Source organism: Arachis hypogaea, chromosome 10, assembly GCF_003086295.3.
Source record: "Arachis hypogaea cultivar Tifrunner chromosome 10, arahy.Tifrunner.gnm2.J5K5, whole genome shotgun sequence".
In the NCBI taxonomy this organism is placed as follows: Eukaryota; Viridiplantae; Streptophyta; class Magnoliopsida; order Fabales; family Fabaceae; genus Arachis; species Arachis hypogaea.
The window spans coordinates 1,224,388-1,248,410 of record NC_092045.1 but is presented as its reverse complement, the minus strand read 5'-3'; the positions used below and the strand labels follow the sequence as shown (position 1 = coordinate 1,248,410).

The window sequence follows — 24,023 nt, the reverse complement described above, 5'->3', positions numbered from 1 at the left end:
ATCTAAGTATATATTATATTGCATCTTTTAGTTAATTATTTTTGATGTAAGGAAAATACTAATATTATTTAGCAATTTACAAGATTGAATTGTCATTTATTATTTCTCCGTTTTGTATGCAAAAAAAATTGTCAGCAAAACAACGAAGATAATGAAAACAAGGGAGGACGATCAGACAAGGCAGTGGTGGTGAAAGCATTCATACATTGTGACGGTTGCTCAGATAAAGTTTCTAGGTGTTTGAGAGGTCTTGAAGGTAATGTTTTGTTTTCATATAAGTTTCTTATCATATATTATAAAAGATAACAATGAATGAAAATGGCATATACAATGATTATATATATAGGAGTGGAAAATATTGTGATTGATAGAGAAAATAACAAGGTCACTGTGAAAGGAGAAGTGGTGAAAGATCCTTTGAAGGTTTTAGAAAGACTTAAGAAGAAGTATAGCAAAAATGTGGAGCTACTTTCACCAAAAATAAAGCCAGAGAAACCAAAAAAAGAAGAAAAAAAGGAAAAGGATAAGGTTTGGATCTTTTTTTTTTCTTTTTGTGTTAGAGTATTTCTTAATGCTCTCTTCTCTTGTTAACTAATTTTATTTCTTTTCAACTATTCTGAACAGCCTATAATAAAAACTGTGATGCTTAAGATGTATATATATTGTGATGGCTGTGAAAATGATGTCAAGAGAAAAATTGAGAAAATGGAAGGTATAAGTTTCTTTTCTCCTTTTAAATGTGATATTTTAATTTAAATATTTAATATGACTATGGTTACTGTTGTAACCATTTTCTTAGCATCTGGTGTGTGAATATGTGACAGGTGTTGTTTCTGTAGCATTGGACAAGGAAAAGTCACAAGTCACTGTTAAAGGAACAATGGAAAAAGACCAGCTTGAAGCATACGTTAAGAAGCAACTGAAAAAGCATGCATATATTATAAATGTAGACGATAATGAAAAAGAAAATAAAAACAACGAGAAATGCCAAAAACCCGAAATTATATTTAGTTATCCTCCCCAATACTCTGCACAACATACTTATCCCAATCAAACTTTCAGTGATGAAAATCCCTTTGCATGTTCAATCATGTAAACATTTAAACGACATTTGTAATATATATTTGAAACGGAGAATATTTTTCTTTCAATAATAGAATTCATATCACTCAAAGTAATGCCAATCTTTAATTTAAGTTGGGAGCATTACTCTTTTGCAAGAGAAGTACAATAGGAGATATTTATATTTAATAAGTATATGGGAATGAATATTAATAAATTGTCCATGATAGCTAGGGAAAAGTCTAAAGAAAACATGTTGAAAGAAAAATAAGAAAAAGAATGAGATGATGTTTGTTGCCTTTTGACTTTGATGCCTAAGTAATAGTATTGAATATTAAGTATTCAAATCTTGGAATTCAACACTCTATGATATATTTATTCATTACTACGATATATGCTCAATTAATATAATTATTAGTAACTCGTGAAACCACCTCTTATCAATCAAACCTGAAGTTTTCAATCCAGTTTGGGAAGACTACTCTAGCTGAGAATTTCTCCATAGACATCACATATTCTTAAATTGCAATATAGATTGCTTTGAAAAGTGTCTATTATCCCGCTATGAGGATTTACAGCATTAGTTTAAAATTATTGACTAAAGGTGAGAAAAGTAAACATTCACAGGCGCAAGAGACATATATTTACAAAGATGTATTCGACGGAGATAAATGAATGTGGCCAACATGTCATGAAGGTGTGGCTTCAGCCCCATCGTGTAGGGCACAACAAATAGTAGCCTTATGATGACCTTGGTAAACCCTAATATCTTCACCACTTGACATATTCCAAAGCCTAGCAGTTGTGTCAGAGGAAGCTGCAATGACAATATGTATTGGCTTAGCGATACTTTGATAAATTGAGTAAATTACACAGACTTCCAATATGGTTAAGTAATGTTACACATGGAGCTCTTGGTTTCTAAAATGTGACAACTCCTCCTCAAGTTTGGGACACATTAAACCCGATAAACCCCCTATATTTCAAAATATGATTTAGTTTGTACCTGTTATAAGGTAGGCACCATCTACAGAGAAGACACAATCCCACACCCAGCGCTGATGACCTGGGAAGTGAAGGCAAACTTACTTAGGGAAAATGACGTTTTGACTTTTGAGGAAAGTAGTAGGAAGTGAGAAATCAATAGATTTGTCAAAGAATTTCATGCATTACCAACTAATGTTTTCTCCAACGTAAAACCTTCAACATTCCATATTTTAACAGTATGATCAGAAGATGCAGTTGCCAAATACCTACAAAGATATATGCAGCATCTTACATAAGAAGAAATATGAGGCATATCAATTGGTAGAGACATTGGTCAATCGGTCCCATGATGATCAGTTATAAATGTTGAATATACACAGATAATTCTTATACAGGGGGCTTGTTTAAAAACTCAACAAGGTCCCAAGAAAATAAAAAAGAAAAAATTGAAACCTGTGAGGTTCAGAGAATTCCGGTGATAAAAGACACTTGAGAATGTAATAGCCCTTGTGTGCTTGCAGCTTATGAAGAGGCTCAAAGTTTGTCATTGTCTGCAAAAATGCACAATCGATCAAGAGAGATAACCAAAGTTTGATATGAGGGTATTATATTGCAAATAATTTATGAAGGTGAAACCTGAGTTCCTCGTAAGAGGCGCCACACATAACAAGTTCCATTATTATTTGCTGCAACTACCAAGCTCCCATCCCACATTACTGTCAAAGAGCGAACAGCTGTATCCACCTCTGGCACCTACATTTCCTCCAATATTGAAATGATATTTAAGCCGCTTGATTTTTTATTATTATTTTTAAATCTAGGGGTGAGAGAAAGACCAAAAGAGAGAGGATATAATGCAATGTGCCAAGTCTAAAGATGGTCAATCAAATCATTAAAGGACTGTGCAATGACTTCTCTGAAGCGAATGACTAACAACAAGGCTCACTCAGTACCATGACCACTCATACAAATTGAGTGTATATTAGGCTGTAGATGGGAGATTAAAGAGATGGAACATATAACATGCTTCGAAGCTTTATGCTAGAGTTACTATGGCAAGGCTACATTTTTTCACCCTCAGATAGCAAGCACTTAAAATCTTGATTCTGCAGTCATATGACATATACAAAAGAAGAGTTCATAACTCATACCAATTCACAACTGCATGAATTTGCTGTCAAATCCCAAACACGAATATTGCCATTTTGATCACCAGATATTAGTTCAGTCTGTTGGATCAAACATACAAAATTCATGAGATCCACAGAGGAAGAACATAAAGAATACAGATTGATGTATCGGTGCCACATGATTTAATTGGAACATAATGAAACATAAAAATCTGCTTGATAGTTAATTTAATATTAAGATTTAGTTTATCTGAAACTAAGTCAATAAACTACTAGTAAAATAAAATGCATATAGTGCCAAGTAGCTAAACAAATTAAAACAAAAGATTGCTAGACCTATTCAGCCCTAGTTATTATAATGACATGATTCACTAAAGCACTTATTGTTATTGGTCCCTATCCCTCTCTTCTAACTTGTTCATACTAGTTTAAATTTTTAATTATTGATATAATCATAAGATAGAAATAAGTTAATAAAGCCACAGAAAAACAAAGGAACATACCTGATTTGGGTGCAATACAACAGTGTTTACAGCTGCACGGCTTTCATATTCCCTTTGACAACCCGGTGCCCTGCATAGGTCATCAAATAAAAATAAGCACATACTAATTAATGGAATAAATTCAAGGGTGTAAATCATTCAACATTATTATGCATTATGATATCTACTTCACCTCAAATCCCAGATCTTGACTGTGCCATCCTCTGAACCAGAATACATCCAATTACCATCACATTGGAACCCAACTGCCATTACATTATTGGTATGCGAATCATAGCTCATCACCTGCGACACAATCAGGAAGATTACTATTTGTAACCATATATGAGATGAAACTTCTGAAGTAAGTTTATCAGTAGAAAAGACAAACCGGTTGAGGGCTATTTGAATTAACATCAAACAGTCGAATGTGAGGATTACCAGCTGCAGCCAGGTATCGCTTATCCGGTGTTATCTCCATCCTGTTTACTTGCTACACAGCATTAGAAAATCAGTCTTCTTGACAAAGTAACACAACTGCCGTCTGCCAACGGCAAATGCACAATAAAACACTGAAAAAGCTCAGCTATGCATGTTTTGATCTCCTTTTTTCTTTTGGATCCCCTTCAAGATTCATAGATTTGATTAGAAATCATGTGCTTCAATTCATTAAGCTATGAATTCCAGTATTTTCATAATGAAAATTAAAAGAGGGAAAGTATGAGAAGGAACCGAATCAGGATATTGAATGGTGCGGTAACAGCGGCCACTCTTGGCCTCCCAGAAACGAATGGTGTGATCATAACTCGCAGTGGCAAGAATCACCGTTGGCTGGCTCATCCTTGCAACATTTACCTGATCATCAAAATCAAAATGAAACACGGTTCATAATAAAATCTCTTAAACGGAACAGCTAAGCTAAAATGAACTAGAAACACTACGCTACTACGATCTATCTTTCGAATCTGAGTAATATAAAAACACTGCAAAGCAAGTAAGATGTGCCGGAGAACCACTTAGTGGTAGAGACTGTTACCGAGGATATTGAATGAGGATGGCGACGATGTTCGCGGCGGTTGAAGCGGCAGCACGCGACAGCGATGTGCTATAAGGTTGTGGTGGTCGGCTAGGAGCTTGGCAAACCGCTGATGCTGCCGTCGTAGTGGAAGGTGGCGGAAAGTGAAAAAGGGGGACACAAACGGAAGCAGTGGAGGCACTCAGGAAGCGACAGCCGGCACGCCGTCGACGGCCATGGCAGCGGCGCGTTGGAGCTTGAGAGAAGAGAAAGCGCGAACACGAAGAGGAGGATGCAGAATCAGACGGCTTTCAACTCTGAACCGGGCTGATTGGGTAAGCCCAAACCGGTCCATAATCATTAGGCAACCCACACCCAGGAATAGTGGGTCAAGCCCATCTCCATATTAGATTCAGGCCCAATTTAAATAAACAACTTAAATAAACTCTTTTGAAAAAAGAGCTTAAAGTAAAAGAATTTTTATTAATAGTAACTTATAAATAAATTATTTTGTATTTGAAATTTTAGTTATAAAAATACTTATTTTAAAGTTGTAGTATTTAGATAAATAACTCAAAAAGTATATTTTTTTATACAAGATAATGGATATTAAAATTCTAATTCACAATAATGTTAATGACAATGCCAAAAAAATTATTATATAGTTAGTATTTGTTATTTTATTATGTATGATATAATAGGAGAAAATAAAAAACAAATGTAAAATGTGTGTCCATATATATTTTTGTTGCTTATTTTATTTCACATGTGAAAAAAATTAAAATTAAGACTGAGATTTCATACCACACACAATGTTAAATACAAATTTAATAATAAAAATAGAATGGTAAAATAATATGCACTAAGTGGTTCAGATTGAACATTATTTAAAAATAGTGGTGAAGGATCAATACTTTCAACAGATGAATCATTATGTAAAAATAACAGTGGAAGGCCAACATCATAGTGGTAGAGGGTCAGTATTTTCATAAACAAAAAATATTTTTCGCAGAGCCAAGAATAAAAGTAGACCTTTTTTTGTTTTGAAATCATTTTTTTATGGAAATGATAGAATGACTTATCAAGAAAGAAAAAAAAGTCATATATTTTTACTTTTTTAAAAAATTGTGAATTAACTTTTTTAAAAAATTAATTTTTTTTTAAATGGTGCCAAATACAAATATTATAACTTTTCATAATTCAACAAAAAAAAATAGCTTCTATTACTTTCCAAAAACGAGCTCTCAACCAACAAGCTCTTTCGTCAAATTAATGGGCCAAACATCAATTTGTTTCAACTGTTCAAGTTATCATATTTCTATGTCCAAAAACAAAAATTTAGATTTGGATTTGCGTTATTGGTAGATTCCAATTATTCTGTGCATGTATTAATTTATTGGCTTGCAACAAATTTTTAATAAAGTTAAGTATTATAATAAATTAATTTTTAGTTTGTCAGATTAAAAAATACAATGGATAACCAAAAAAAGAATAAATGTAATTAATTTTTGAAAAAATAACAAATAGATATTTAGTATTTTGTAAAAGACAAATGACTTTCTCACTAAATTTTATTATAAATAAGTTATTTGTTACTATATGGATGTCCATATTCATTCAATGTCTACTTAGCATTATTCTTTCTTCCATTCAAGTACTATTGAAAAATACAAACATTAAAGAATATGCTGTAGTAATTCTCTCTCTTTACTTTTAATTTACTAGATACTTCTTTCTATCTTTATATATATACGCATTACAACATATAATATATATATATATATATATATATATATATATATATATATATATATATATATATATATATATATCATTATTGAACTAATTATATTAATACTAGAGTCTTCTATTTATACATCTTTATTTTATATTTAGTATATTTTTTATTTATTTTACAATAATATTTAGTATATCTTTTATTTATTTTACAACACATTATCAGCACGAGACTCTGATCAAATTTTTAGGAAGACTCAGGTAACAAATTTTCATTATGTCGAAACTCTCTCATCTTGAATTCAATGCTCTTGATATATCTGGAAACAATTATTTATCATGGATACTAGATGCTGAAATTCATCTTGATTTAATGGATCTTGAGATACCATTAAGACTGAAAATAATACATCCCAGAAGGATAAAGCCAAGGCCATGATTTTCCTTCGTCGTCATCTTGACAAAGGATTGAAAAATGAATATCTCACATTAAAAGATCCTGCAGATCTTTGGAAAGACCTTGAAGAAAGGTATATTCATCAGAAAACGGTGATACTTCCTCAAGCCCGATATGAATAGACGCACTTGCGTTTACAAGATTTTAAATCAATAAATGAATATAACTCTGCAATGTTTCGTATCATCTCACGAATGAAATTATGTGGGGAAAAGATAACTGACCATAATATGTTCCATAATATGTTGGAGAAAACTTTCTCAACCTTCCATGCCTCGAATGTGCTCCTGCAGCAACAGTATCGAGAAAAAAAGGTTTAAAAAATATTCTGAGTTAATTTCTTACCTTCTTGTTGCTGAACGCAACAATGAATTACTTTTAAAAAATCATGAAGCGCGTCCAGCTGGCCCGCTCCATTTCCTGAAGTAAATGCGGCAAATCACTACCCCAGGAGAGGTAAATGGCAAGGTTTTAACAACAAGAAAAATTATGGAAGGAAAAATAATTATATTCAAAATAGAGGATCTCACCAGAAGTGGGATAAAGAAAGAAATATCAGGTAGAATAAATCAACAGATGATAAGTGTTTTCGTTGTGGTGGAAAGGGCCATTGGTCGTGTACCTGTCGTACCCCAAGGCACCTAGTCGATCTTTACCAGGTATCTTTGAAAAAGGACGACAAGGGAAAAGAGTCTAATTTCGTTTCAACTGATGCTGAAAATTCCACCACTCATTATGATGTATCTGATTTCTTTGAGGATCCTGAAGAAAATATTGGTCATTTGATCAATGATAGAATAGTTTAATGTGTGAGATTGTTAAGTATTCATGTAAATAAATAATGTAAAGAACTTATTATTAAGTTTTATTTTCTATATGTATTTAAGTTTCAAATATGATGTATATAAATAATGAAATATTAATGTTTATAAATTTGAAATCATTAAATATGTCATGTTTTAAAATAAAATTTTAGTATATGACATTATTTTTATGTGCAGTATTTCTTGGAAAATAATTCCGATCAAGTATTCTATTTAACTGTACATACTACTTATTTTATTATTATTTGTCTTTGAAGAGAATGGCAAGGATATGTAATGAAGATGTATGCCTTGCGGATAGTACAAGTTTGCACACTATTCTCAAAAGTGATATATATTTTACTCATCTTGTGCCAAAAGAAGAATGTGTTAATACTATTATTGGCTCAGGCAATGTGATAGAAGGCTCAGGAAGAGCTATAATTTTATTTCCTGGAGGAACAAAATTCATAATAAATAATGCACTATTGTCTACCAAGTCTCGAAGAAACTTGTTGAGTTTTAAAGATATTCGCCGAAATGGATATCATATTGAGACTATGAATGAGGAAAGTCATGAGTACTTATGTATCACAACTCATGATTTAAATAAAAAGGTTATATTAGAAAAATTACCCTCACTTTCATCTGGGTTATATTATACCAAGATTAGTGCAATTGAATCACGTGCCATTGTAAACCAGAATTTTACTAGCCCAAATGAGTTCATAACTTGGCACAACCGATTGGGTCATCCAGAAACAACCATGATGAGGAGAATTATTGAAAACTCCCATGGACATTCACTAAAGAACTAGAAGATTCTTAAAACTAGTGAATTTTGTTGTGCTGTATGTTCTCAGTGAAAGCTAATTTTAAGGCCATCATCAGTAAAGATTGGATTTGAGTCCCCTGAATTTCTAGAAAGGATTCAAGGTGATATATGTGGACCTATTCATCCACCATGTGGATCTTTTAGATATTTTATGGTTCTAATAGACGCATCTTCGAAATGGTCACATGTGTGCTTATTATCTTCTCGCAACCTGGCGTTTGCGAGATTACTGGCTCAAATTATTCGATTAAAAGCACAATTTCTGGAAAATCCAATCAAAGCAATTCGTCTTGATAATGCTGGTGAATTTACTTCCCAAGCTTTTGATGCTTATTGTATGGCTAATGGAATAAGTGTTGAACATCCAGTAGCTCATGTTCACACACAAAATAGGTTAGCAGAATCACTTATTAAACGCCTCCAATTAATTGCTAGACCCTTACTTATGAGAACAAATCTCCCAACCTCGGTTTGGGGGCATGCTATTTTACATGCTGCAACACTTATTCGTTTGAGGCCAACGAGTTACCATCAGTTTTCTCCTATGCAATTAGCATTTGGCCAGCAGCCAAATGTTTCCCATTTAAGAATATTTGGGTGTGTGATATATGTTCCTACTGCACCACCTAATCGTACTAAAATGGGACCCCAAAAAAATTGAGGATATATGTTGGATATGATTCTCCCTTTATAGTGAGGTATCTTGAAATACAAACTGGAGATGTATTTAAAGCCCGATTTGCAGATTGTCATTTTGATTAATCAAAATTTCCAACATTAGGGGAGGAGAATAAGCTTCATGAAAAGGAACTTAATTGGAATGCATCATCCTTAATGCATTTAGATCCTCGATCAGGGCAATGTTAACTAGAAGTTCAAAAGATTATACATTTGCAAAGAATAGCAAATGAATTGCCTGATGCATTTTCCGATACAAAGAGGATAACCAAGTCGTATATACCAGCGAAAAATGTCCCAATTAGAATTGATGTCCCAGTTGGACAACTTGCCACCAAAGCAAATATACGCCAGAAGCGTGGCAGGCCTGTCGGTTCCAAAGACAAAAATCTTCGAAAAAAAAGGTAAATATGATTCCTGTTGAAAAAGAAAAAGTAGAGACACCTGCAGTTGTCCAAAATTCTGATATATTTTTAACGCCAGAAGACGTTCAGATACCTGAAAATTATGAAAATGACGAGATCTCGATAAATTATGTCTTTACAGGAGAGAAATGGGACCGAAATAAGACAATTGTCAATGAAATATTTCCATATAATGTAGCATTGAATATCATGCATGAAAATAAGGATCTTGAGCCAAGATCAGTCAAAGAATGTTGACAAAGGAATGATTGGCCAAAATAGAAAGAAGGCATGAAGGCTGAATTAGACTCACATGCAAAACGTGAAGTCTTTGGACCTGTAGTCTGTACACCTGAAGATGTAAAATCTGTTGGATACCGATGGGTATTTGTGAGAAAACAAAATGAGAAAAATGAAGTTGTGCGCTACAAAGCCCGACTTGTGGCACAAGGTTTTTCACAAAGGCCCGGTATAGATTATGAAGAAACGTATTTTCCTGTAGTGGATGCGATAACATTGCGTTATTTGGTCAATTTATCTACATATCATAAATTGCATATGTATTTAATGGATGTGGTAACAGCCTATTTATACGGCTCATTAGATCAGGATATCTATATGAAAGTCCCTGAAGGACTAAAGATATCTAAACCATCCAATGAATATTCGCAAGGGTTATACTCAGTCAAATTGCAAAGATCTTTATACGGTCTAAAACAATCTGGACGAATGTGGTATAATCGTCTTACTGAGTATCTGGCCAAAAATGGATTCAAGAATGATGATATCTGTCCATGTGTTTTCATAAAGAAATATGCATCTGGATTCATTATAATTGCTGTGTACGTTGATGATTTAAATATCATTGGGACTCCTGAAGAGATTCCAACAATTATAAAAACTCTAAAAGAAGAGTTTGAAATGAAAGATCTTGGAAGGACTAAATTTTGTCTCGGTCTGCAGATCAAGCATATAAAAAATTGGATCTTTATTCATCAAACAACATCCACAGAAAAGATCTTGAAGAGATTTTATATGGATAAGTCACATCCATTAAGTACCCTAATGATCGTAAGGTCTTTAGATGTGGAAAAGGATTAATTATGTCCTAAAGAAGAAAATGAAGATATCCTTGATCCTGAAGTACCATATCTTAGTGCCATTAGAGTGCTAATGTATCTTGCTAATAATACAAGACCCGATATATCATTTGCTGTGAATTTACTAGCAAGGTATAGTTCCTCTCTAACCAGAAGACATTGGAGTGGAATCAAGCAAATCTTTTGATATCTTTATGGAACGGTTGATATGGGATTATTTTATCCCTATAGATCCAAGTCACAACTAGTTGGCTATGCAGATGCCGGATACTTATCTGATCCACATAAAAGGAGATCACAAACAGGATACTTGTTCACATATGGTGGTACAGCTATATCATGGAGGTCCACGAAACAGACGATAGTAGTAACCTCCTCTAATCTCGCGAGTGTTTTTGGCTCAGGAATTTGATCCAATACATCCTGTCATTATGTGGACTGATTGATCATAAGATAGCTCCAACTGTCCTGTTTGAAAATAATACAGCATGCATTGTTCAACTTAAAAGTGGATACATCAAAGGTGATAGAACAAAAGTATATCTCTCCCAAATTCTTCTTCACTCGTGATCTTCAAAATCAAGGGACAATTGATGTGCAACAGATCCGCTCAAGTGGCAATCTAGCAGATTTATTCACAAAGTTACTCCCAAAATCTTCCTTTGAAAGATTGGTACATAAGATTGGGATGTGCCGATTTCGAGACATTAAATGATGTCGACAAGAGGGAGAGACTGTACTCTTTTTTCCTTGGTCAGATTTTTTCCCATTAAGTTTTTCCTTGACAAGGTTTTTAATGAGGCCGTCTCTATCACAAAGGATATTGTACTCTTTTTCCTTCACTAAAATTTTTTTTCCATTGGGTTTTCTTTAGTAAGGTTTTAACGAGATATAATCCTAGATGGACATTCAATGGGAGTGTTACGATATGGATGTCCATATCCATTCAATGTCTACTCAGCATTATTCTTTCTTCCATTCAAGTACTATTGGAAAGTACAAACATTAAAGAATATGCGGTACATATTTTCCAACCTTTGAAAAAGTGAAACCTTAAGCTTGTATAAATAGAGAAATGGACTTAGGCTTTTGATACGGTAACAATAAACAAAAGCAATTCTCTCTCTTTACTTTTAATTTACTAAATATTTCTTTCTATCTTTATATATATACGCATTACAATATATATATATATATATATATATATTGAACTAATTATATTAATATTAGAGTCTTTTATTTATACATTTTTATTTTATATTTAGTATATCTTTTATTTATTTTACAACATTTAATATATCTTTTATTTATTTTACAACATTATTAACATTTGTAAACGGTAGATTCATAGGCCTTTTTAGTGTTTTTTTGTATCTCTTATTTACAAAAATGAGAGACTTATTTGTATTTTAATTTGGTGATAACTTTATTTAGTATAATATTTTATGCAAAGTATCTTTAAGCAAAATCCTTTCATTTTTAGTAATCGGTTATGCTTAAGCTAGAAAACTTTTATCCAAACATACTAAAATATTACAAAAAAGTAAAAGTTTTTTAATTAAATGGTAAGCCCAAATGAGCAACAAGTGTAGCAAATCACATATTGATTTTTGTTTTTCTTTTTTTATCTGAAAATTATATATTTTCTTATTTTGAAAAAAATAGAATTTTACATGCAAAATTCTGATGAAAAAGAAAGGTCAATATTACTCAATTCAAGATATTAATTAAACACGAATGGTGGTTCTCCACCCATCCTAAAGTTTTGGTTAGGTGTGACAATTACAAAGTTGATGAATATGAAATTAAAGTTGTGGGGATTGACAACATATATATTCAACAAACTTAATTGTGTTAGTGACACCGGTAATCACAAGAAACCGTAGCTTCTTGTATTTCCGGATCTTGTTCCTTGGTTTGTTGACTTTGTTCAGAGTCTTGGACTAACTTGATAACACGATTCTGAATCTCCTTGCTCTTACCCCACAGAAGAATGTATAATCCCATCATCACCAACATTGATCCCAACACACTAAACAGCAAAGTCAATGAAAAAATAAATCAGGTAAAGGTTGTTTTTCTTCTTTTCTTTTTTATTCCCTTAATTTCCTTTCACTTTAACTGTTACTTTTTTCAAAACATAAAATGGATATATATCTTTTTTTTTTTATTTTGTGGACATTATTTAGAGAAAGCTAAGAGACAAAGTTTGACATAATTACACTAATTCTTTCATTTCAAGATTATCAAATAAAGATTATGAATATATAGAGCAATAGTACGTGCATGGTTGGAGACATTCTGATTTTTTATACAAACTAATTAATACGTAATCATGTTAGGATGCAGTCTTACAATCTAACGGTATATATAAATAAACTATGATATATGGACATTAATACGGATATAACATGTTAAATAAATACGCAAATTTAAAATTTATATAAAATATAAAGACACAGTAAATATATATATAATATAAAATATTTTTAAATAAATTATAATAATATTTTGATATTTTAATAATATTAAAATATAAATTAATTTTTTAATTATTTTTAATATCTTTTTTTATGATATAAAGTGTTTAAAATATTTTTGTTTAAATATTTAATAATATATATAATTTCTAAATTTATTTTAAAAATATATGTTAAAAATAAGACTGAACATACAGACACATACATGATAGTATTTAAGTGTGTGCAATTTTATTTGGAGAAGAATTTTTTATTTTTTATTAAACACAGTTGGACACAAAAGACGCGCGTGTCAGACAAGTGTCAAAAAGTATCGTCTTCAAAATGTGTTTGACACGTGGACACAATAATAAGAAAAAATTCCATGCTTGATAATAAATATATAAATGATCTAACAATACAAAAAAATCAACCTCCAAATTATTTATATTAAATATATACTAAAAATTAATTATCAAATCAGCTATTTATATAAAATATATATTAAAATATAAAATATATATTAAAAATAAATGAAATTACATATATATTTATATATAAATATATAATGACTAATTTAATAACGTGCACATAGTATTTTTTATTGAGAAGTGTTAGGGACCAGCAGAATTTGTGATGTATAACAATCAATTAACCATCATCAATATTTTTTTATTGGTGTGAAATAATATCTAATAATATAAAATTATTTATTTTTCTTTTGATAATTAAGTGCTGACTAAATTTCAATAAAGTACTATTTCTAAACTTTCTCTTTTTTATAACAAATTTGCTTATTCTAAGCTTAGACATATATGTATGCAATGTAATTAACTAATAATTAATGTGAGACATAGCATAATATTATAGTAAATTATTTCATTCTCATTTTTTAATTATTTATGTCACTTTACTTTTTAATACAGCCTTAAATTAATATGATCTAACAAATACATAAATCTAAGAAGGTAATACAAAGATAAAATAGAAAAATATATAGAGTATATTTTATTATTGAATAAGATGAGTATACCTTCCAAGATGTAGTTGCTCATGCAAGATAGGGATATCAATCATGGCGGCCATGATCTGAACAAGAGGGCTGAATGCTGCAGTGAAGACTGGACCCCTCTTCTTCACACACCATGACATCCCCACAAAACACAATCCTGATCCAATCATCCCCTGCAACAAACAATTTTAACTAACCCTCAATTTTTACATTCCATCAAACCTACTTTTGCCCCTTCTACATTATTTTCACTATTGCACACTTTTTTCTCTTTTCCTTTTATCTTTTGTTAAGAAATAACCCAAATCAGGAAACAGCCACAGAGATTGTGACCCCTTTTCCAATACGCAACCAATTGAACCTAGACATTAAAGTGTTTATTTGTGCGTTATTATTTTGATAAAAAAAAAATTTTTAATAAAAATTTTTTAATGTGTTTGATAAATTTTAAATAATAAAAATAAAAATATTAGAAAAATAAAAAAATATTTTTTTTGAAAAATTGTAATTTATATTTTTTTAAAAGAAAATATCTTTCATATAATAAATAAACAAAAAATATTTATATTGTTATACTCAAATATAATTGATAGTTAAAAAATTTTTTTACATGAGATATTCAAACATAAAATTATTTTTACTTTTTCATAAAATTTTTTAAAAAAATAACTAAAAAAAGATTTTTTTTTTAAAAACTCACCCAAACAAATCTTATTTAATTAATTTAATAATTTTTATGCACATATAATACAAATTAAAACAATTTTACACCATATCAGTAAAATAACTAATTTTAAAATAAATTATTTTATATATATAACACAGATTTGTATGTCTAATATCTTTATATAATTATACTTAGTATAAAAAAATATAAAAATAAAAATAGATAAGTAAGAATTTATTAGTTTTGTATTAATAGAAAATCAAGTAATTTTAATCTTTTAAAAAGAACTAGTCTTTTTAAATAATCACTCATGAATTTGTCTCTGTATAAAATAATAAGTAAAAATTGTTAAATAATTTAATATATTTCACTAAATTATCCTGTGAGGATTTTTAATTACACAAAAACAACTCTTTTATGAGTATATTCTTGGTCTAGAACAGTCTCCAAAATGCACTAGTTCTATCTCATCTCATGACATAGAAAAAAAAGAAGAGATAAAGTGACTCACAGAGAAGAGAACAGCAATTATTGGAAGTTTTCCCTTGAGAACCCAAATGGAGAAATCATGGTGTTGAATAGACAAGCTTATGAAAGCTGCTTGAATGGCTCCAAAGAAGGTCATCATGGCTGTGCTTGAGTATTGACATGGGAACCTCTTGCTTATGCTTGATTGTACTATGTACCAAGATGACCAAAACAGTGTTCCAAGAATCAAAGCCACAACACCAATGGTCCATCTTCCACTACTACTACTACTACTTGTTCCTGTCTTTGCTATAGAAGTTGCAGAAGAATAGTTAAACAAGGGCTTTCCTTTATAGAGTGTCAGCAACAATGCACCCCCTATGCACACCAATGTCCCAAGAATCTTCGCTCTCCCACTCTTGCACTTGATGTTCACACTCTCTAACCTGCAGTACAATGAAAGAATCAACATTCAATAATTTATACAGAGAAGTGAAGGTGACTGCATGATAGATTAAAGAAAACAAAGATAATATAACAAAGGTGACGTGTGCATATGTATATACCCGAATGGTAATGCCATAGTGAACGTGATCACAGGCACCATGTTGATGAATGCACAAGCAAAGGTAGCAGAAGTATATTGGATCCCCAGCAGGAAGAAATATTGTGTCACTGATGCCCTACAAACAAAACCATTCATTCATTCATTCACTCCAATCATGTTAACAAATAGAATTGATATATATTCAATGACCAAAAATGCTATTTATACACCAAAACTAGCATGTATTTTGACGGCTGATTTTGGTGTACACGTAGCATAACTCATTGATGACTAACCCCACAATGGCACTGAAGAAGATGTAACATAGAACTCGAAATGTGAGCCTTGGCCTACTGTTTCTGCAATAATGAAAATATGGATGTAATCTTGACATTGTTAGAGTCTAATAATACAAACTAACTGGTTAATTTGGTTCAAGTGTCATCAATCAATGCTTAAAACAGTAAATAAACAAATGAAAAGACATTATTACAATTTGGGACAGATATATCTGCATATTAACAATATGAAGAGATTTTAAAATAAGAGAATAATATTGCATACTAAATCAGGGAACTGGGGTACCAACCTTTCCCTAAAGTAACCGATTGGAGCTAAGAGAATGGTAGCAATTGATAAACGGTATGTAATAAAAACCAAATGGTTCATTCCTTCTTCAAGAACTTTCTTGAGAATAATGTTCACTGCAGCAAAACAAAAATCAATTGCTACCATTACTACAAAAGGTTTCCATTCATCACAATTCCTCATTGCAGCAAATGCAACTATCTATGCCTCCCCTTATGTTTATATTGAAAGTTTTATGCAACAGAAAACTACTACCTGTTGCTGCTGATTTATATTATGAAAAAAAGAAAGAAAACACTTATTCCAGAATAAGTGGTAAGAAAGCAAGATTAAATTCTGTAGGTCACATCATACACTTTAAGCAACCAGCTTTGACAATAGTTTAATAGCTTTGCTGTTTACTTTTGCTTTCTTTTGACTGATCCTGGCCTATATCCAACATAAGCAGATTATTCCAGAATCAATACTTAAGGGCTTGTACAAAATTTTAGTGGCTGATTCATATATAATCTATCATAAACTTTGTTATTAGCCTAACATATATATAGGCCACGAGTTTTGCATTTTACTAATCATGTAATTAACAAGAACTACATTATTCTAGACAAATTTTAATTGAATATACAAAAAATAATCTTTTGTGATTACTGATTAGTACAGAGATGTATACATCTTTAAAATTTTAATCTTTTTTCTGATTAGAAGAAATGGTGCTTCTCCCCCTCTCAATCTCTCATGCACATGGCATCTAATACTCTTTCCTTTTTTTGTTATCTTTTGGAATAGATTGAGCAGAGAAATGCAGAGCCAGAACAATTTGTCAAATCTCAGAGCTATTTAAATCACTTCAAAAACCAAAAGAATATTAGTGGTGTGTAAAGCATGGGAGACTTTTTTAAATTTAGTAATTAAGGATCAAATTAAAGATGTTTGAAGTTCGAAAATTTCCAGTGGCTTACCTTAGGAATTAGATTCTTTAATGTAGATTCATACAAAATTTATTTAGAGTTTAATTATTTGCATGTTAGTAAATGTAAATTATTCTCACTTCTTAAATAATTATCAACTTTTTTTTTAAAAAAAAATAAATGTTATTTACACCACTTTCTTTTCACACTTTTTGAATATTAATTACTTAAATTGTGTGGTCAAGTTTATGTCTTTAAAGTGCTTATTAACAAATATAAAGAATGACTTCTTTTTAAACATGACATTCCACCAATTCATTCTTTGCCTATACTTTAAGTATTCAGAGGGAATTTGCAGTTGAAAGATGTTGGAGATTTAATTTAATTTAGTTTTGCTCATATCTTTTGGATAATTAAGATATGACATGATGAAAATGACATATTCTTTGATTCACTATAAATATTTTTAATGTAATAAGATTATCCTCGGGGGCCAAGCATGCATGGCCTACATATTTGAGAGTTGGATTTGGTCATGTAAGTGGCACAATGATGGATTGAATGGGAAGTGGGACTGGCACAAATTCTGCATGATTATAATTTGTATATTTTCAAGAAGAAGAAAACATGTATGTTAATGATGCTAATTATGAGTAAATAGTTAATTTCGTCTTTGAGAGAGTACTCATTTTTTAAATTGAGAAAATTTTTGAAGCATTGAAATATCTTAATTTAGAGTTGATTTAATCTAATTTTATAAATTTATTATGTTAACGGCCAATTAGAACTATTAGGTATGTATCATATCAGTAAATTTTGATGTTATTAATAATAAAAATGACAAAAGAATAATGTAACTAACTTAAAATCTTTGAAAAAAAAATTAATTTAAAAAAATTTTGAGAACCAATTTGAAGAATAAATGTTCTTTATTTCACCATTTAATTTGCTAATTATTGTATAGGACTCTATTGCATTTGCATATTGGCTTTTCTAAGTGATGAGTGAAATAATTGATTTGCGTAACATATCACGTGAAGTTAATAGTTGAGAGTGGTTAGATGAAAATTTAGTCAAATCAGTCAAATCATCTAACTGCGTTTTCAGCTATCAACTTCACGTAAAATCGATCATCTAACTGCTATCAGCTATCAACTTTACGTGAAGTCGACTGTATCTGAGTTTCCACTTATATATTATATATGTGTGGCATGCATTGATGCTTTTTCTGGATGAGGTTCCTTCTTCAGGCTTCCTTCAACTATTTCCCCAATTCTTTAATATGTGAATATTAAGAGACCCGTTCATTTATTATTTATAACATAATTGAGATTGATATCTAAGATATGTGCACCTCCACTTGCTTCCCTTAGAGGGCAGGCTGCAACTTAATTAGATTCCCATACATCACATACACAACACTGGAAAAAAGAAGAAAAAAGAAATGTTAACAGTGTTGACCACAGATTGTGTCTCTTCAAGAATTTATGATAGCCTCCTCTCATAGTGTTTGTCATACAAGGGGAAATGTTTTTTTTTTTCTTTTTTTTTTTAAAATCATATAATATATATATCATATAAGTTAAGACTCACGTGCAATTGTCTTTATGTGAAGTTGATAATAAAAAATCTTCAAGTGATTTGACAGGTTTGCCTAACTTTTCGTCTAACGATTTTTGACCATAAACTTCACGTGAAGACAAATGCACGTGAATTTCTACCAAGATATATAACAATTTTATCCATCGACCTGAGAGTATTGTGATATTTTGGACTCAAAATTTTGTTCTTGATTGAGGGATGAAAACTACTTCATCTCATGAAAACAAATTCACAAAGAATAGCAAAGTTGTAAATGAAATTTAATAATGAATAGATAGATAATACATTGGCATAAAACCAAGCAAGAGAAAGAATTTTAGGTAACTAGCTTGTATAGTTTGTATCAATTCCCCTGTTGGATGTTGTCTTTATCTCATCGTACCAAAAGGTGATACATCCGAAGATGATGAAAAGAATAAACTAAAGCTTGAGCTGTTTTTTGAGTATCTTAAATCTTACACAGGAAACTTGATAAAAGGGGGAGTTGGTGGAATCAATGAATTGTTGGACAACAAATTTGATCAAAACTAGGACCTATAATAATTCGAATAAATCAGGGCATCTTCAGCACTAACATTCCTTCAATGTATCCTCAGGACTTATGAATTAATGTTATTAGGTTTTAGGACCCATAATTAAAATACTTATATGAGTTAATTATTATTGTATTTGTTTCTTTCAATGAAGCATTTAACAAAAATAAAGAAGTATAATAATATATATGTAACTTTTTGATGCTCTAATAACTTAGTGGGGAAATTGAAATACATAATTTAAAATTTCATCATGGATATTTCAAGGGATGAGTTTCATCCACAATGACAATTATGATTTCATGAACAAGCATACCATTCTACTTTCCTTTCATTATTGTAGAAATTTTGGTGAATCTTTGAACAAAAACAGAGAAAAAGTTATTCTATAATATCTAATCATAAAAGAATAAAACTAATAACAATATATCAAGATTAAGAATTGAAAAATATAGCATATTAAGTTATTAACAATAGTAATAATAATAATAATAAAGCTATAGATCAGAGGGCACAAAGAGAAGAGGATCCCAATATCCATTAGAAGCAAACCAATTGGAGCCTTCACATTGCAGAAATTGTTGCTGCTCCATTGTCCAAAATCCTTCATTGCTTACTCCACCAATCAGAGGAAATTGCATACTACTATTATTCCTGCTGCTATTTGATGTTCCAGGATTATGATAATCTGTATTATATCCCATATTATCTACAGTATTTGACTCATTTACCCCTGAGAGATGATTAGGCCATGTAAGAGTAGCTGTGCTTGAAGATGCAAGAAAACCATTCTCTTGATGATGAGTCCATGGTAATTGATCATATGATACTTCATTATTTGACCATGTTGTCATAGGTGATGGGGTTTGACAAAATTGTTGATGATGATGATGAGAGCTATTAAAAGTTCCTTCATGATCATCATGATTAGCATTAGCAGGGGTCATAATCACACTCTTAGAACAAGTGTTTGATGAAGTACTAATCAAACATGGCAAACTACTAGTGCTGCTGCAATTTGCATTATTATTATAATTATTCATCTTATTAGGAAGCATTACTACTGATGAAGAAAACAACTCTTTATTCTTCACAGAACAGTTCTGATTCTGATTCTGATTCTGATTCTGATTCTGATTCTGAGTTGACCTTGAAACCATGCTTGATTGAACAACCGGCGGAGGAAACCTCCCTCCTCCGCCCTTTACATCAAACAGTTTAGCCTTGAGTGCACCAAGAAGGCCATCTCCGTCAGCCACAGCCTCACTGGAATCCTCAAATGAAAAAGGCTCAGTGCAATCAGGAATGAAGCCGGAACCGGCGCCGCGCTTCGAAGCAGCGGCGCCACCAGACTCTGCAGCAGGCAAGTCAAAGTTTGTCCTTGCATTGACACCTCTTAAGGCTCTGGCAGCAGTGTCATAAGCTCTAGCGGCGTCTTCAGCCGTGTCGAAGGTTCCGAGCCAGAGTCTAACCTTCTGCAAAGAATCTTTGATCTCAGCCACCCATCTCCCTGATGGCCTCTGACGAACACCAACAAATTTATGGTGTCCTCTGGATGATGCCTTCTTTCTGCTGCGAGTTCTTTCCACTGTTGTTGCTCCCATTTCCTCTGAATAACTAACCAAACCTTTTTGTGCTTCAAATGGAGATTGTTTATATTATAAGGTTGGATAAGAAGGCAAGAATCTTCAACTCTGAGGAATCGACAAGTTGGAAGTTGACAAAGATGTATGGACATCTTGCATCTGTACATATTATACAACGTCATTGTTGCAGGCGTGTTGATGATATCGACCACAATAATGTTAAAATCTCACCTAAGACACACAACCAAATCATTGTTGTTATTTCCACAACTTTGATTAAGATTAATAACAGGAATAGACAAGGTCCTGTTGCTGCTAATGTTGCAAGCCGAGGAGTGCATGAAATTAGTCCCACATCGAAGAAGAAGAAAAGAAAAAACAGAGAGTTTATAATATAAAAAACTCATTTATTTATATTGTAAGATTTTTTGTTGGATGATAGTATAGAATAATTAAAATTAAAAATGTTATATTTTTTAGAATTTCGCTAGGACTAGGGAGCTAATAGACTAATGAACATCCAAAATATATTTCATTGGTTCCTTATACTTCCTCTATTTTTTATGGTAAATGCTATCTTACCCTTTTTAAAGTAACATGTAAATTTCTCTTTTTATCACATTTTAATTCGATGTTTATTTTAATAAATTTGTTATATATTTATTAAAAGATTAATTTAAATTTTTTTTTATATTAACTAAATTCTAAACTATTATTTAAAAATATTTAAAAATTAATGTAGCTAGTTTGCAATTATTTTTTATGAAGTTTGAAATTTTTATTTAATTTTTGTTAAAAATAAAAAATTTTGTATGAAAAATAAAAGAGCAATATATAACATTATTTTTCAAATATTTTGTTAAATTTCTAACAAATTTTAATGATTCGAAATTAATTTTTTATTTTTTATTTATCCAACAAATTTTACTAAAAATTTAAAAAAAACACCTATTTAAATATGACACATTAGAAAAAGTAATTTACATATTATTTTAAAGATAGTAGAGTAGCATTTATTATTTTTTATGGGATGTCAAGTGATAATATTTGAAGAGAATTATGTCTAACAAAAGAATAGACGTGATTTTAAAATTTAAAGAAAAAGTTATGAAAGGATGATAAGAAGACAATCATATGCAAGGTTGTCCTGTTTTGATTGTATGGTTACACTTAAAGAAATGGTTATATTCATATCAAAGCTTAAATTGTATCTATAAAAATTGAACTAAAGCACGTAGTGACAACTGAATAGCTCTAAAAAATCCTTGGCTCCAACGTTATCGACTTTGAGAACGAGGATGCAGATTAGGAAAATAGTTAATTAGGTTGCCACTAATAAACAGATATTTAGGTGTCACTCACAACTGTACTTTATGTCTTCTTTTGTCCTTGTCATTTTCTCCCCCTTATTTGTTTAGCATAGGCCTGATCATTCTTTTTTATTATTATTATTATTATTATTATTATTATTATTATTATTTACCGAGGTTAAGTAGAGTTCTTGATAGTGTATCAACATCTAAATAAAATGGAACATGGAAATCCAATGTTGCACATGTATAAAAGATATCTTACCGTTAATAGCTGGAGCCAAGAATCAGTAATACACTTTAAAATTTTCATATGATATATGAAGCACGAATATTTCGTTAAATTGCTGTGTCTGTCGAATACGACATTTATTGATATTCATTCGATACACGTATTTATTGTGTCCAACTATATCTTAATAAAAAAATACATCTGGATATATCTAAATACCATCACGTATTAGCGTGTTCAGTCTTATTTTTAACATATATTTTTAAAATAAATTTAGATATAATATATATCATTATTTATTAAAACAAAAAATATTTTACATATTTGATATAATTAAAATAAAATATTAAAAAAATTAATTTATATTTTAATATCAATAAAATATTAAAATATTATTATAATTTATCTAAAAAAATATTTTATATTTTATATGTATGCATGTTTTTGTATAATATTAAAATTTGCGTGTCTGTCGTGTCTGGTGTCCGTATCAATATATGATATTAATCAATTTTCACCTAATTATGGCAGCTCGGCAACAAACAATGATCCTTTCTGTCTCACTAAGTTCATGAATAGAGGAGTTGGTTTCGAAGACATGCAACTTTAACTTATTGCATTTATCTTAAAACAAATAAATATGGTGACTTGATAAAAGTGATTTTGTCATAGGTGGTTATTGAGATATTTTTGACGTAAATATATGATACGCATAATTATAATAGTCAAATGTGTTAAATTATTTAATAATTTTTAATTGTTAAATTTATATAAAGATTTTTTCATGTCAATATGTAATTCATGTGAAGTGTGTGACAAATAATAAATTATAAGTTGTAGCCATTTGAAATAATGTTACTTTTGAATGATTTAAGGTTTAAATAAAAAATACAATTATTCTTTTAAAATAATAAATATTGTAAAAAAAAAATGACCTAAATATTTTGTGTGTGCACTTATTTTATGTATTTCCAATTTTTTAGAATTAAAAATAAGATAAAAAAATAAAAAAGATAAAAATATTTATTTTTTGTACTATAAAAAACAAGGCATATAAAACATGTGCACATAAAATAAAATATAAAAAAATATTAATTTTCTATATAAATATATAATTTTTTTTATTAGGTAGATTGAAGAGTTCTCAATTTTAAGTATTACATTAAAGAATTTGAATCTTGTAAAGTAAGAAAATTGATAAAATAATAAAATAAAAAATTAATCACCATTAATTTTATAACTTCTATGAAATGTCTGTCCCTCTATCTTAATTTAAGACTTAAAAATGATCAACTCATCACTTTACCACTCTATCAACAACTTTTTCATTTTAGAGGATATTGATCCTCCATCACATAAACCCGGACACTACACATTCATATATCACATACCCAACAATTATTTGAAGTAATGTAACCCTT

At 30.4% G+C, this 24,023-nt stretch overlaps 3 protein-coding genes across 4 annotated transcripts; all 3 read right to left on the bottom strand.

The window, feature by feature from the left end:
* Positions 1-1,577: 1,577 nt before the first annotated feature.
* LOC112714433 (target of rapamycin complex subunit LST8-1) lies at positions 1,578-5,073 on the bottom strand. Of its 2 annotated transcripts, XM_025766022.3 has the most exons (11): positions 4,698-5,073; positions 4,394-4,516; positions 4,053-4,154; positions 3,855-3,967; positions 3,683-3,752; positions 3,201-3,278; positions 2,686-2,802; positions 2,503-2,600; positions 2,236-2,315; positions 2,069-2,128; positions 1,578-1,879 (listed from the first exon to the last, which is right to left on the bottom strand). In XM_025766022.3, the coding sequence occupies exons 2-11, from the start codon at positions 4,499-4,501 to the stop codon at positions 1,752-1,754; spliced, it is 954 nt and encodes a 317-aa protein (XP_025621807.1). In that variant the 5' UTR covers positions 4,502-4,516; positions 4,698-5,073; the 3' UTR covers positions 1,578-1,751. The 2 variants fall into 2 exon arrangements, with proteins under 2 accessions (XP_025621807.1, XP_025621808.1); XM_025766023.3 differs by lacking the exon at positions 2,236-2,315 and having other exon boundaries at positions 4,698-5,005.
* Positions 5,074-12,509: 7,436 nt separating this feature from the next.
* LOC112718105 (WAT1-related protein At3g30340-like) lies at positions 12,510-16,627 on the bottom strand. Its single transcript, XM_025770004.3, has 6 exons — positions 16,433-16,627; positions 16,140-16,202; positions 15,863-15,979; positions 15,340-15,742; positions 14,183-14,334; positions 12,510-12,722 (listed from the first exon to the last, which is right to left on the bottom strand). The coding sequence occupies exons 1-6, from the start codon at positions 16,612-16,614 to the stop codon at positions 12,545-12,547; spliced, it is 1,095 nt and encodes a 364-aa protein (XP_025625789.1). The 5' UTR covers positions 16,615-16,627; the 3' UTR covers positions 12,510-12,544.
* A 3,061-nt stretch (positions 16,628-19,688) lies between these two features.
* Positions 19,689-21,272, bottom strand: LOC112718104 (uncharacterized). Its single transcript, XM_025770003.3, has one exon. The coding sequence runs from the start codon at positions 21,076-21,078 to the stop codon at positions 19,972-19,974; it is 1,107 nt and encodes a 368-aa protein (XP_025625788.1). The 5' UTR covers positions 21,079-21,272; the 3' UTR covers positions 19,689-19,971.
* Positions 21,273-24,023: the final 2,751 nt, after the last annotated feature.